The sequence below is a fragment of the Geospiza fortis genome, unplaced genomic scaffold, assembly GCF_000277835.1.
Source record: "Geospiza fortis unplaced genomic scaffold, GeoFor_1.0 scaffold171, whole genome shotgun sequence".
Classification (NCBI taxonomy): Eukaryota; Metazoa; Chordata; class Aves; order Passeriformes; family Thraupidae; genus Geospiza; species Geospiza fortis.
The window spans coordinates 8,113,498-8,129,637 of record NW_005054313.1 but is presented as its reverse complement, the minus strand read 5'-3'; the positions used below and the strand labels follow the sequence as shown (position 1 = coordinate 8,129,637).

The 16,140-nt window shown below is 38.0% G+C and overlaps 1 protein-coding gene across 1 annotated transcript in view; it reads left to right on the top strand.

Annotated features, from left to right (window-relative positions):
• Nucleotides 1-703: 703 nt before the first annotated feature.
• Nucleotides 704-16,140, top strand: part of APBA2 (amyloid beta precursor protein binding family A member 2) — a 34,876-nt gene continuing 19,439 nt past the window's right edge. Inside the window, 4 exon segments of the mRNA XM_031056010.1 lie at nucleotides 704-1,732; nucleotides 8,741-8,821; nucleotides 9,996-10,032; nucleotides 14,720-14,865. Of these exon segments, the coding sequence (XP_030911870.1) occupies nucleotides 764-1,732; nucleotides 8,741-8,821; nucleotides 9,996-10,032; nucleotides 14,720-14,865 (1,233 nt within the window). The 5' untranslated portion in view covers nucleotides 704-763.

Here is a 16,140-nt window from a genome sequence, read left to right as displayed (position 1 = left end):
TCAATGCCCAAGCCTGTCAGGGTTTTAAGAGGCATTTGGACCAGGCCCTTAAAGCATGCTTTAACTTGGTCAGCACTGGGTGATTGTGGTAGGTCCTTTCCAACTGAAATAATCTATTCTAAAAGCAATATTTGATTTTACAATGGGAGATACTTCATGGCATCCAGCTAGAAAGGGCTAATAAACCAGCAAGTGCTTTTTTGAAAATAACACTTTTAATACCAATACATTATCTTGTCGTGCACTATGTGGCTGCCAAGTTAGTAGAATTATTTCCCTTTAGTTTTGGTAAGAGCAGGTCACATTCTAAATGTTTGCTTTCAGTACACGTTGAAGAAATGCCTAAGCTGAAAATTGAAAAGAGGTCCCGTTTACTGCATAGTGATCAAAGCATGACCCCTTACTGGCAAGAAAGAGAAATTGAAAACTAATTTCAAGGCTCAGGATTAATTCTCTGTCAAATTGACAGAAGAGAGCCTACACTAGAATACATTTAGCACAACTGTAGAACCTTCTCTTTATCTGTTCCTTTCAGAGTGCAGCTTATTACTTTGATTTCATGGTTCCATCGCATAAGCATTTTAAAAGTTAGCTGTCTGAATTTGGTCAAATATCAACAAACACAGGCTTTTTACCAAATGAATCTATCAGTTTGCTTCCTATTAACATCACTGTTCTCTGCTGATGACCTTTTCCTGAGTGTGTGTTTTTCTATCTTCCCTGCAGTAATTGCTGGAAATGATTGTCATGTAAGGAGCTGGCTATGGCAAACAGGAAACATCAAAGCACTACAGCCAGCATGCTGGATCACAGAGCCAGAGCTTGCCCGACTTCATCTCACAACAGGGAGCCTGAAAATGAAGAAAGTGACCTTCCCATAGAAGATTATGCAGCAAAGGAGGCAGAACTAGCAACTGTCAGAGCAGGTAGTCCTACCCCTGTGGAACACGAGTGCAATGACCATAGTGGAGATGGTGACTCCAGCTCTGACTATGTAAACAACACTTCAGAGGAGGAGGACTACGATGAAGGCTTGCCGGAAGAGGAGGAGGGGATCACATACTACATCAGATACTGTCCAGAGGATGACAGTTACCTGGAAGGAATGGACTGCAATGGGGAGGAGTATGCTCCCCATGAGGAACACCATGTTGAAACAGATGAGTGTCAGGAAGCTGTAGAAGAATGGGCTGAAGGCAAAATTCAGCACCAAGATGAAAACGAGGTGATGGACAGGCAAGAGTGGCAGGAAGGTCAAGATAATGGCATTCAGATTTTGGAGGATGAAGCATCATCTTTGGAGATCCAAGACCAAGAAGAAAACATTCAGTACTGTCAAAGTGAAGGTGACTATCCGGACTATTACCCAGCAGAGGCTAATGGAAATTCACAGGGAATATCACCATACCATTCTAGAAAAGAGGATGCAGAGCTGGAAGAGCAGGAAGAGGACATTGACCAGATTGTAGCAGAAATCAAAATGAGTATGAGCATGAGCAGTATTAACAGTACAACAGAAATGAGTCCAGAGCACAGTGGGACTGAAAATATGGCACATGACTACAAAGAGACTTGTTCAAAGGGAGAAGCTGTTCACGGTGCTAACAGGCACGAGGGGAGGCCAAAATCACTGAATATCCCATCTGCCTCTAAGCACAGTGCAGATGTGCATCGAGGTTTTAAAGCAAAGTCAAGATCCCCAGAGGACAGACAGAAGTGGCCACAGGAGCAGGTATGAGGTGCTTTTTTTAACCAGACTGTCAGAGGCATTATGCAAGAGTTACATTAGTTATTCCAAACAAAATTAGCAATATTTTTATATCTATTAATATGTAAATGTATTAGCAGTATTTTAAATTTTAGTGTAACTGCATTCACATAATCACATTGTGTGTTTAGAAAGAGGTGCTAAATGTAATCAGCAGATGAAGAGATCTAGCAAAGAGGCTTTGCACAGAGAAGAGACAATTCAAACAAAGGTATTCCAGATACATGGGGCAAAACCACTTTCTTTACACTATTTTCATTCTGCAGTGACACCCCGGTCAAAACTTAAAACTGGGGTCAGCATTGAAGTAATTGATTTTTTTTTCCCATTAATGGCTCCTGTACCATTGCCTTAGTGGTTGATAATTTTCTGGTTTTGATAGAATGTATATCAAATTTAGATACTGCATATCTTAAAAAAAACTTCAAGAAGTGCCTGCATATTGCTGTGGGGTTTTTTTTACTAGCTGGACATATCTTGACCTTGACAAGGAGGAAGAAATAAGAGCTTTACTCTTACCACAAATGCTGTTAAGCAGTTTTATCACAAGAATGATGTAGAAGTTAATTTAAACTGTGCATGATCTTTTCTTGTTCTAATGCTGAGTGCCAGAAAAAGAGTCTAAGAATGAAGCCCAAGATTTTCTAAAGGAAAAGAGGGGTGACTTTTTTTCCTGACATTTCAAATTGAACATGGTTGCTTATTAGAGAGATATACCTCATTCCCTAATGCCATTTTAAAGCCTTGACTTTGCATCTCTAAAATTATATGCAGTTAAATAGTAGTTATCTTTTGCAATGAACAGATCTACCTAAAAGAGGCAAAACAATGTGTGCTTGGATAACAAACTACTAAGGATAAATGAATTATTTTGCCTTATCTTTAATTAAAATGCTTTATTAAACTTCACATGCATAAGTTTCCTGTTTCAGCTTTATCAACTCCGTAAATAGGATTTTCTATAATTAAGTGCCCCACAGTTAAACAATTTAGTATAGGTGATTCCATTAAAATACATTAATTCCTCTGAAAAACAGTAAAAGGAAATCAAATGCTTAAGTATAGGCTGATGAAACAGGTTGACCTTCATTATAATTGTGAACAAAAAAAGTCTTAGGGGGATATTTTCAGATTTCCCATATCTGCAGCAAGTTTTTAATATTCATTACTACATTCTATTTCCAGAAGTATAATTATAACCAAATTGTGCAACTTACTATATTCAGTGCCCTACTGCCAGCCTAGAAGTCCCTTAGTGAATAAGCCTGCTGATCTTGAATGGTTGAACAGCTACTAGATGTTGGCTGGGAGCACAGAGGTTGAGGTAGCATGTTCTAGACTTAGTGATGGCCTTTCTCCCAGCAACTGCTACTGGGAGTGCTGTTCCTTGCAAGTTCTCAAAGTATTTGCAGAACAAAACACAAGTTCCTCAATAAGAAAGTCAAGCACTGAGGAATTCTAAGCAATTGTTGGGTTTTTCCACCTCACTGAACATTGCCCATTCAAGACAATATTCTAAATAGACCATCATTTTAACAACTTTCTGTTGTTTTGAAGTTTATTTATCAAAAGCTGAGATTAACTGCATTGTACCTTTGTCATTCTTAATAGACTGCTAACAGCTGAGGGTTGTGTAACACCTGAGTATTGATTTAACTGCCCCATCTGAAAAAAACCAAAAAGTACCTAAATATTTCTGAACTGCCCATCTGAGCTTTGACTGTTATCTCCTGTCAGTCTTGGACCAATGCCTTCATGTTATTTAATAACAAGGGAAGCACTGCTGTGGTAGATAACCCCAGGCTGGATGAAGCCACTGAGCTTATACCACCACTTTTAATAGCAACCACAAACTCCTGTCTGAATGGATAGAAAGCACTGGACAGTACACAGAGTTTCATTCCTTCAAACATGGAGACAGGAAATTAGAGACACAGCAGTACAGGTATCTACTCCAGATCAGGCTGAACAAACTGGGTGTCAAGGCAAGCATTTCATTTATAAGAAAGGCAACAAGGCACAGCTGCTGTGCACTTGACTGAAGAGAAGAGCACAAGCCTTCAAAGTAAAAAGTGTGAAGTGGTATTTCTTACAGAGATACAGAGGCTCACAAATGGTCACATGAGGTAATTGTCCCTCTACTCACCTCAAGACTTCAGGGGTGTAAAAGAAAGAATAAAAAAAAAAGTTCAATAACCTTTGGTGAGAATTACTTGAATGTGTGTGTCATGAGAAAACTGGTCTTACCGTGTTGTGTTCTCACCTACTGTAGATAATCATTCTCAGCTTCACCCACAAATCAGGCTCATGGTGAGGGCATTAGAGTGAGAGTTGAGTACCTATTTCTGCCTTTCAGAGACATCTGTTCACTTTAAAAATTTTAAAAGGTTCATTAAAACCTTAGCAAAAATACAACAAAAAGACTAAATGAGGAAAAATTGCAGTGCTGGAAGCTGCCTTCCTGGCTGCCTACCATCTGGCCAGTTCATCTCCAAGATGGATGCTCAGTCTTTTATACCATGGGGGGGGGTCCATCAGCCAACCCTGGCCCCTCCCAAAGTCTGTCAGTCAGCTCTTCTTTGCTGTTTATCAGTGGAGACTGCTCTGTAACTGGATTGGAGGTCAGGCGTTGCCATGCCACACTCCCCAGCAATCTTTTCCATTCCCAACTGCCCCATGCAAGGGACACCTGTGCACCCCTTCTTTTCACCTGTCCTAGACAACCCTGGCTGTCTCATGGCAACAATACAGAGGGGGGAAAGGGAACTCTGGGGAGAACAGAGGACATCTAAACTACAGTAACATAACTATACATCAATAAAGCTTCTCTTAATATTCACACAATATTCATCTCTTAATTGCAAGAGCCAGTCATCTCATTATCCATCTATAACATGCCCAAGTTAGTTTTTTTCTTGGTAGCTCCTTAGAAGTCCTTAGCACAAGGTGTGGTTGGATGTTTAGCATTAATACTGGACCCGAAAGAATTTAGATAAAGTGGAGAGGATTTTGTTATTCTTCTGAGGTGTTCAATTATTTTAATATTTACTATTAAATATTTATTTATTTATTTATTTATATTTACTATGAAATGACAAAGGGATGGATGGAATTAGAGTACTGCCTAAATGAGCCTGTGTCTTGTTTGTGAAACCAAGATACCATAATTTTAACTACAATATTTAAACCAACTACAATAATTCAATTTCTTCCATGAGGAAAGGAAAAAAACCCAAGGCTATTGTCAGTACATTTGCATGCTAAACTTACTGCATGCAGAGAAGCTGCATAGAAAAGCCTTGGTTTTGTCACCTTGCTAAAAGATCTGTTATTGTAAGTTTGCATCTCACAGTACAAAATATCATGCTGAAAGGGATGATAGAGGCATACATACTGCATATAGAGCACTTTTTTGCCTCAGTTATCTTTAAATAAATGTAGATTTAAATGCTTCTAGGTTAAATCAAGATATACTGTGTGTATGTCAGTTTTTGTAAACAATGAGCAAGCAGGAAGGTGCATTTGTTGTTTTATGTACCTAGTATGCTATCCTTAGCTTTTTCATATTTCTGCTCCTCTCTTTCCTGCCTCACATAGGTAGAATTACTGCTTGTTTACATTCCATTAAAATACACAGCTATTAATTCTTAGCTCATGGTAGTTGTTAACATTCTGTTTGCAAGACATTTTCTAAATAACAAGTAAACAAATGTGATTTTAAAGGTTCCTATTGCTGGGTTTGCCCCAGAAAACAGTCACTTTATAAGAAATACCTAACAATTTACAGAGAAGGAAAAACAAAGTAAGCATCCTGTTTGACTTTCAGTGTGGGCAAGTTTCCTATCTTAAATACAAGTGCTCAGGCTTCAAAACTTCAGGGATATATGAGCTTGGCTTGATTAGCCTTTATTTGTAAATACTTCTAGGGAAGCACTAAAGAGGATGATTAGCACTAGACAAGTCTGAGGGAAACCTAGAATGTGAGGATGATGAGAATGTGTCCTCTTCTATCTTATTCAAGCAAATCCTATTTACCAACAATAAAAGAAAATGTTTTTAACAGCACCAACACCTATCCTACCTCTAACATTTTGAAGAAACAGGAATCTTCCATGAAATTTGCCTCCTTTTCAAAGGAGGACTGTGGCATTCACATTCTCTGAAAAAATTCCTTCACCCAGGATTTTTCTCCTGGGAAGCTGAGAGGCCTCAGAGAAAAAGGAAAACAATTGGTATCTCCTTTGCTTCTCCTGTGTGGAATGTGTTTGGAGATTGTTTACCCACAGGTGATTGTTTCACTGGACTCTGGTGTGAGTTGTTTTAACTCTTTAGCCAATCAGGGCCAAGCTGAGACTCTAGAAAGGGTCACAAGTTTTCATCATTATGTATTTAGCATTTCTGTATTCTTTAGTATAGTTTAGAATAGTATTCTTTAATATAATATAGTATTACAAAGTAATAAATTAGCCTTCTGAGAACATGAAGTCAAAGACATCATTCCTGCCTTCGTCGGGACATTCCCTGCAAATACAGTAGAGGACCTCAGAGGAAAGTCTGCTTTTCAATGATACTGCCTGTGACACTGAATCCTACTGCTTCTCATTTCTCAACCATTCTTTCATAACACTGGCATACCTTTGAGAACCTAACCAAATATGCTTGCACAAACTGCCCTAGTAGGGACACCACGAGCTCCTGCAGTGTCAGTCTGCTTGCACAACTCTCAGATAGGCTGTGTCCTTCTCCTTCTTCAACATGGAAATCCAGAGACAGACTACAGATCCCTACAAAAATCTGTGAAAAAAAATTTAGCAAAGCCATTATATTTTATCTCTTTCCCCCCTCCAAAAGCTTTGCAAAGGTCAATGCTGCTACTGTGCTTCCCTTGCCTGTGCTGGTAGAGCTCAGTATTGACACAAATACTTATTTCCTTCTCTCAGCATGGGGACAGTGCTCTGCTGCTGCAGAGTCCAAATCCAGGAGTCTTTTGTCTGTTAAAGATTTCACCTTTAGAACAGCGTGAAGAAACTAAAATGACAGCAGTCTAGAAAATGTGTTTCTTAGGAATGTCTTGCTGGAAGTCAGCCTGTGTATTATGGGATACAATTGAGAACAGTTTGTATAAAGCACAAATTGGTGTAAATGAAGAGTATCAAAGAAGGTTTCTGCATTCTCCTGTGTGCCCTAGGCAGCTGTGGGGCAGAACTAATAAATATCTGTTACCAAGTGACAGTTCCCAAAGTTACCAAGTACTTACTGAAAGTGCTAAGCAGTTGAAACAGTCTCAAACAAAACCAGATTCTCTGTGCTAATTGACCAAGTCACAGAGTTTTAGCAGTCAGCTCCTGACACCAGTCGACAGCAAAATCAATGTCTGCTGCCTAAAGATGCAGAAGTGACAAAGTCTTCTCAGGAAGTTTAAATCAGAAGTCTGCATGTCTCCCTAAAAGTTCAGCAGAGCTTTTTCTCTGAAACTCATTATAGCTGGTTCTCTATTTTAAATATATGCAAGGACAAAAGAAAAAAATTGTTCTTTGAGGTGGTCAAAATAAATTGGAAGTAATTTTAATGTCTACTGAAATTTGATAAAGTATTGAAATAATTTTGTGGAATGCTTAGATCTCTCAACTTACTCTGACTCCTCTTTTCCCAAACTTGACTTGTTTACTTGGAATTACTCATCAGAAATTTTTTTTCTTTTCACTCCTGACACGTACTAGCACCACCACTAAACTAACACCTAAGGAATGGAATCTTTGTGAGAGAATCTGACCTTTTTTCCTGTGATCAGACAGTCATTTCTTTCTTAAAGTTCTGCTTACTACTTGGGTGAATCTTTGCTTTGTGTATGTTGTCTTACCTGACAGTTGTCACTACTGAGCTCTAATGTGCCTGATTCATTAGCATATTTTGTTCTGCTGACTAAATATTAGTCATAGGAAATCATTTGTCTAGAGGTGAACATAAAGACTTGTTTTGCCTGCAGCTACATACTGTGTTTAAAGGTCAGAAGCCAAGGAGTTACATTCCCACTTTAACATTCAGGCTGACCCTTTCAAATAATCCTTCCATTTGCACAATTGTTGAGACAAGTTTTTATTTCTGAAGCTTTACAATGGAAGGGGCATTTTGGACCTATTTTTATGTATTATAGGGAACTAAGAAAAAAGGGAAAATGAAATATCCTAAACCATAAAAATTTGTTCCAGAAATCACCTTGGTTTTCCAGATTTGTAACACTGAAAATCTGGGCCATGAAAACTTTCTCAGTACTTAGAGGACATGGCCACTCTCCATGCTGGGCGCTGGTGTTGTGTGACTTGGGTCAGGTCTGGAAATGAAATTCTGCCCCTGAGACTACTGGAACAGGAAAAAAGGAGTGTTGTGCAGTTTAAAATACTTAGTGTTTTCTTTGTGTATGATTTTATATTTTCTCTTTCACATTTCTTCTAAAGCCTGAGGTTGTACTTCCAGCATCCTGTAGATTTGCTTGGCCCACAAGGAAGGAGATGCCACAAAGTACCTCCTACAAACAGGATCCTACATTCAGTGCTAGAATTCTGTTTTTCACACCAGAGATGCCCATTAGGGCTGTTTTGATTTTGTACAATACTGGGAATAAACAAATTTAAAAATTCTGATTTTGCTTTCTGATTTATTTGGACATGATAGCATTTGACTTAATTTCATATGAAAAATTTGCACTGACATAAAATAATTTATATTTAAATCAGTACTGTAACTGCTACTTAATGATAATTGAAATGCCCTATTATTTACATCAAAGTAGATACTTTATTATAATTAAACAGCTTAACATTTTTATGTGAAACTGATATTTGCTAAATTACAGTAGGAAATACCAACTGCTGTATCACATTACAATATTTTGGTACCAGTAATGAATACTGATTGTACATAAATAACTTCAAATAAGTAATGGATGTGAAATCCTCCCTTTTTTCCCTGCAGATGTGCAATGGTTTAGAGCAGCCCAGGAAGCAGCAGCGTTCAGACCTCAATGGCCCAGCTGACAATAACAATCCCCCCGAGGTAGGTACCTGGGGCTGCTGGTTGTGCTGCCTGCAGCCAGGCTTCCAGCAGGGACAGCAGCCCTCACACTGTCAGCCTTCTCCCTCTCACACACAAACCTAAGCTCCCTTTCTTTTCCTGAACTGACAATAAATACCATATCTGCCTACTCTGAAAAGGCTTTGAACTATACCCATGAATTTTTGCTGCCTCATTCATTTTATGTAACTGTCTATGGCATGTACTCAAGCCTAAATTTTTCTGATGACATGCAGAGTAGGGACAACACTTCAGAAGTTCTCTTTTTTGGGTTATTGGAGTGCAAAAGTGGCATCCAAAAGAAATTGTGTTCTGCTTCCATTCCTCCCCCGCCCCTCCCAGTGTCAGTCCTGGCTTAGTCAGCTGTGAAGAGACACAGTGATAGACAGACCTGCTCTTGTCACTGAAGACTGGAGCAAAGGAAACATCTGAGAGTGCAGAATGAGTTGTGCTTGGGGCTAGACACAATGAAATGAAATTGAGACTTAAAAGCAGAAGTCTCTTATCTCTAAACCATAACATATTTAGCCTGTAGCCTGTTATATTAATGAAGAGGCACATTTCTAAAGCCTTTTCCCATAATGGAGAAATCAGCCTCTTTCCTGGAAATGGCAACAACTGAGGGGGCTGGCAAAAGACAAAGAATGGAAGGTCTGTATCTGTTCTAGGGACAGTAGCCTAAGAAGAGCACTGTTATGGCCCCTGCTAAGATTACGTGTAATTCTATGTACCGAGCAGTCAGGGACAGTTCTTTTCATTCACTGGCCCAGAATCTTGCTTTGTAAGACATTGTTAAATGTTCTTATTGGAAATTTGGGAAATTACTAATAGGCAATGTGATCTAGTAGGCAACTGATTGAATTGGGAATTGCTGGTGTGTATTGTTCATTTGACATCAGACTTCCTAGGCCATTTTCATGGTCTTCCTCCTGCCTCCCTTATTTTTTGTTTGGTGAGACCTTAAAGTACTTTGGGACTCCTAAGTACAGAAGCACTGTGTAACAGTGTTAGGTTGGGTTAATGACTGTGATGTGATGTGTTCAGTGTGCTAAACAGTGCCTATGTGACAGTTGTCAGCTGTTTAAATATAATAACAATTCACTTCATTGTGTGAAAGTTATTTTGTTACAGCTATACCATTTTTATTTCTCAACAGACAAAGAAAGTGTCTTCCTTTCCAAGTTTTGTTGATGGTAAGTTTGACATCATCCATAATTAAAGTAAGATGAAGTGGAAGCAAATACTTTAATATATATAAAAGATCACAGTTCTGAAAACCAGTCAAACCCAGGAGAACACAGCTGAGAAGTTTGAGTGTGGAAGTATTTAACGTTTTCACCCTCCTTATGGCAATGGGAGCCTACTGGTGATAAAAAAAGGAGGAGCAGGTAGAGCTCCCAGAAGGTTTCAGGTGAAAATGAAGAACAGCTACAAATCTGGAAGATGTTAAAAAGGTGTAACAGTGGGCCCCAGCAGGAGGTTTATGAATGTGTAAGAGCACTGTGTTCTTCAGGGCCCATTATTGAACTCTGGGAACCTCAGCTGTCAGCACAAATGGAAAGGTTGTCCCATACTGACCAAACAATGGTAATCCAACCTCTTTTCAGGAGAGCAAAGCTTTCACGTTTCTTCAATCTCTTCTGCAGTGCTATTACATGTATTCTGTTTGAAGGAAAATAAGTCAATTTATTAGCACAAGCGGGTGGACAGAAATAAAAGAGGATTGTACTGAGAAACATTACCATTCTCTGATTCACAGACAGCTGAAGAACCTTTCATTGGGAAAATGCACACAGCTCTTCCTGCAAAGAAAATGACTACACTGTAAAGTGAGAAAAGACAGTAGGGCATTTTCAAGAATCTGATCCTTCAGATCTGCCATGAACATACACAATAGAAGGCTTAAAAGAATGTGAAAAACTTAATTTCTAATGCCATTCTCAACTCAGGGAAAACTTAATACAATTTAGCATAATATTTGGATATCCAACACATTTTTCTTTTATTGCCTGATCTCACCAACTTGACAAGCATTTTCTGTTTCAGTAATTTACTTAAAGAACTAGAACAAATGGAAAGTTCAAAGATTGTCCCTTCAGGTTGACATCTGAGGGATATCACATGGAACACTTGGCATGCACTGGCTAACAGGCCCTACATACAGGCACATTTAAAGACATTCCCCAAGAGTGGCAGAGACAAGAAAGGAAGCTGATGCTTTGTAATAAGCATCTGCTGATTGCATAGTGGACAGGCACAAAGCAAGGCCAGCATGCACAGAACATAAAAGCAGCTGAGACAATTCGCCCCTCACGGCGCTGCAGATACAACTGCACATTTTAATTTTACTGGGATAAAAAGGTGATGTCTTTTTCTTTACATACCAGTCAGCTCACTACTCTGCTGGAAAGGGGTCAGGATACCTTTTACATAATATAATACAATACCTTTTTTTAGTTCAATCATTTTGCTTGCTCTGATTTTTTCTGTAGTGGCACAGTATGTGAGGATAAGCTGTCTATTAGGCTTTTTCTATTGCAGGTATTATGTAGCATTGTCTAACACAAGTAAATACATGGCTCACTAGGAGCTTATGATAGCTTACAAGACTGCTCTCTGAACTCTGAGAAAAACACAGTTTTTATTATTAATTTGTATGTAGAGTCTCAAAAAGTACAGGACCCTTCTGCACATAAGAGAAGATTCTGCCAGCTAACACTGCTGCTGTTCCCTGGGCTTTGACAGAAATACCACAGCCATATTCTGGTTATATTCCTACTCAGTTTTAAAGCACTTTCAGCATGACTCCTTAACTACAGTAGCTATATCTATATTTCTATTTATACATAATTTTTTTCATATGCCATGTGAACATAAAGAATATCTTTTAATCTATCATATCTAAATGTCCTTTACTGTTAGAATTATTTTAGTAGTAGTACCACCACTACATGCTCATAGGAGTAATTAGTTCTATGTTCAGTGTTTCTAGCTGTTCTGCACTCTGTCCTATCACCATAAATCTTATTCCCTTACACAGTAAGAAGCATAATGAAGTAAAGAAGTCAGTCAGAATATGGAAGTAGTAGATAGACATTCTGCAAAGTGACTTATGCCCTGTGTCCATTTATTCCTTATGAAAAACCTGCTGCAGTGCCACACATCCCAAGGTCTCAGTGACTTCTGATAGTTGAGCAGGAAACTGAACTTCTGTGCTCAGAGTGCAATCTCTAAATACTGTCTGACTCCTTGGCTTACATGATGTTAGGCAGACATAAAAATGCATTCTTAACAGATTAATGAATTCAGTTATGCTGAATTATTGATTTATTTTTATTAAGTTTTCTTTTTTTCTTCTTTTATGAATACAAACATTAATTAAAAATCTTTGGACATAGTCCATTTAGTCTAGAATTATCTTTATACTTGTTACATTCGTAGACCAGCAGAAAACCAAGTAATCTCTATTGCCTTGACAAGTGCAGAAATTTGCAGTTAAATTTCTCTGAAATAGTTATCTAATGTTTAAGCACCAATATTCAACAAAAAATTCCAATCTTTGCTCACATCAAACTAACCTTCACATTTGAAACCTGTTCCTTCTTCCCTTCCTCATCAGTAAGCCTTTGTACACTCTTGCAGTCAAGGGCATGCTTAAGTGCTCTGATGAGCTGGGACCTCAGCCAAGTCTGCATTTTTGCATTATTTAAAGCAGACAGAGATAAGGGAAGAAAACACCCAGGTGACCCAATTTGACCCTGGCAATTTTCAGCACCATTCCATCCTTCCAAGAGATGTCTTGCTTTACCTGACAGTTGCTTACATTGCCTTCATAATGGGAAATGTATGTTGGAAATGTTTTCTGCCCAACATGTCTTTTTTTTCTCTATTATCTATTGCTGTAAGCATATTCTGCATGCTGCTGATTTATACATGATGTAGCTGACTGTTGCTAGTAAAATGATTCTGCAAAACATAATTTTTTAAAGCTCTGAAAAGACAACCAATGACATTCAACTAAAAAAGCCCCAGTCTTTAAGAAATCCAAATTAATAACATTATGATTATAAAATTGCTTAACACCCTAGATTACTTCCATGCTCAATAATTTTTTCATACAAATTAGTTAAAAACACCCATTGCTGTCACAAACAGCCAAGACATGAGAACAAATAGTTTTTTCCTTTGTAACATCCATAGGTTGCACAGACCCCAAAGATACTCTGGGCATTTTGCTCGATGTAGTAATGATTCTATGAGAATTTGCACAAAGAATTGCAGTTTTACTTGTCTTCAGACACAAACATTTCAAGAAAATTAATCTAAATTACCTACTAAGGGAGTTTACTTAAACTGATTTAAACATGTGGGTAAGCCTATTTGAGAGTTAAAGCAATCTTGATTCAATTTAGCCTCATTTACTTAGCCCGAAGTGAATGAAAGAAAACAAAATTAAAGCTACTTTAATTTTGAGTGAGTGTGTTGATGCAGGTATCTAATGAAGTTTTGCTACCTTAACATTAAATTCACGTGCTTAATTAATTTCCCTCTCTGCTGCCCTTGAAACAAGATGTCAGTATCATGCAACATGAGTATTTTGTTGCATGCTGGAAGAAGTATGAGACTAAATTCTAGGCCTGAAAAGACAAATGAATAACACCATCAGAAGAGGCACCATACAATATACACCATCCATCTGCTGAAAAATATAATGGTACAGAGATATTAGCAAACAGAAGCAGTGATACAGGAACAGAGTTCTTGTGGAATTTTCATTTCCTTTGATTTCTTTTAGTGAATTAAGGCTGCAAGAACAAGGACTGTTTTTTGAGCTATTGAAAGACTTGGCCTTTATGAAGAGTTTCAGTAACTTCTAAATTATTGGCTTCTCAAGGATTTCTTTGAGGGTTTTCATACTTCTAGTGGAGATTGTCAAGATATGTTTTTATGCTTTCCCAATACTTCAAAAATTTTAAATTCCACAGAATTCTATTCTGAGATGTAATGGAGATCTAAACCATTACTGGATTTGTACAGATGTGAGCTAAATCACATGTGTTCTGTGGTATACAATGAAGATTAAAACAATGGTGTTTGATAGCAAACCAAATACCTCCAATTTGTATGAGCATTGTTAGTTAATGTCAGGTCTCTGAAGAGTACAGGACTGCTATAAATATATATCTACATGTTTATATACCTTGAGTCCTGAATCACAAAGACTGTGGGTTTTGGCTGGGGGTTGAGATTTCTGGCAGGTGGATTTGAGATCTGCAGGGATGAATAAGTGTCAGCAACACTGCCTAAAGAGGAAAGTCACTCATTTTAATCTTGTTTATATTCTGTTGGAAGACTTCTGCTAAATTAGAATGGGAATACGAAGGATAGGCAAGCTCACTGAAAGATGTATGTGTAAACCACTATTTCAGTACATTTAATCAGCATAGCATACCATATATTCTTTCCACATAATAATCTTCTACATTGACTTGATTCTAAATAAATTGAACACCAAGCAATAAGCCTTTTTTAAAATTAACATTCCCCTTCAGTGTCATTTTACTCCTCACACAAGATTTTTATTACTTTAAAAAAATGCATTAGAAGGTCATCAAGTGGATCTAGCTCAAAGAACATTTCTTTTATAAAACTGTTGAGGCATAAAAAATGTTCAGTATCAAGAGATTTCAGCCAAACTGTGGAATGACTGTTCCTTACTGTCAATCTAATCAAATTGGATGTAAAGCTTAACAGCTGGATAAAGAGGATGGTGAGCACAGTCCCAGTATTAGAAAGGTTGTTCAAGCCTCAATATCCTTAATTCAATTCCTCATCTCCCCACTCCTTAGAAAGGCAGTAACCATAAATGCCTTCTGTCAGTTCCAGGGCCTTGTGAACCTGAGGACCTCATTGATGGAATCATCTTTGCAGCCAATTACCTGGGCTCCACCCAGCTGCTGTCCGAGCGCAACCCCTCCAAAAACATCCGCATGATGCAGGCCCAGGAGGCAGTGAGCCGGGTCAAGGTAGGGCATCTTCCTGCCCTCTAGAATACTCTCTCATCCTTTAACAGCTGATCCCTCAATGCTGCAGGATCTGCAGCCTCAAACCTCTCCTGAGGTGCAGTTAGGTAAGTAGAGATCAGTATTGTAAATACCATTAGTTTACAGTGCTTGCTGTAAAAATTCATACAGCAAAATAGAAATTATTCTGGAGTCTATTCAAAATTCTTTGGAAGCTCTTTAACAAATTCAAGTATGGGAGACAAATTGCAGATTGCAATTAGAAAATATTCCAGTGGCAAAGCACTGGGGTATTTCTTTGACTGTAGTTTTACTCTTCTGTTATTACTTTCTTCAACTTACTACAAATTGAGAAAATTACTCTCAATATTATTACTTATATTATTTTTTTTAGGACAAGAATATTCATTGCTATTGTGTTTGGATTTGGTGTTATTTACAGTGAACAATTTATTTGTAAATAACATATCATAGACTGCTTCATAGAGCTCTGTAAAGAAAATAGTATTTTGATTAAGAATCTAAGTAGTAGATTTTTATTTTAGAAGTTATTTTACCTCTGCTGTAAATATCTCATCTGAATAAACACACTGTTAAAGGCAGACTTAAATGCTAGGAGAAAAAGTATGTGCATAGTCAATGAAGTATTTAATTGCTAAATTTTGCATGGTTTTGAAGAAAACAAGTTTGGAAAGGCCACTTACAAGGGATTGTCATGACTGATGATTGATTTAGTATTTAGAAAGAAGTGGAATGCAAGAAAGGCCCAGTTCTTTAAACTTTCCAAACCTTTCTGTTTCTATTTAGCATACTGTGATATCTCAAGCTACTGTAAGTAGTTGTTGATTGCAATTAACTCCCTAAAAACTGTTGTATGGATTAATGCCATCCCCAATCTCTCAGGGGTACCTGACTACTCTAGACAGTCATGGCAGGGGGCTTGAGCTGTGTTTTGTTCAACAGTCACATGTAGATGTGTGATCAATATGGACAGGAAACCTTGGGGTTTGCAAGTGCTGCCCTTTTTGACTGCTGTAAATTTGGCAGGATAAGTGTTGGGAGCAGCTGATAACAGACAACACTTTGGTACCAATTCTTTTGTAATCAATTGTGAACGTGCACAATGCCATGAAATCCAGTTATGCTTGAGAACTGCATAAGGTATAAACAAATCGTTCTCTCTTCCACATCATTCCCCCACTGCTCCCAGATTTTTAATTTTCAGCAGTCTGGATTCACAGTCCAAGTTTCCCTGACTTCCCACACTGTGTTTTCTCT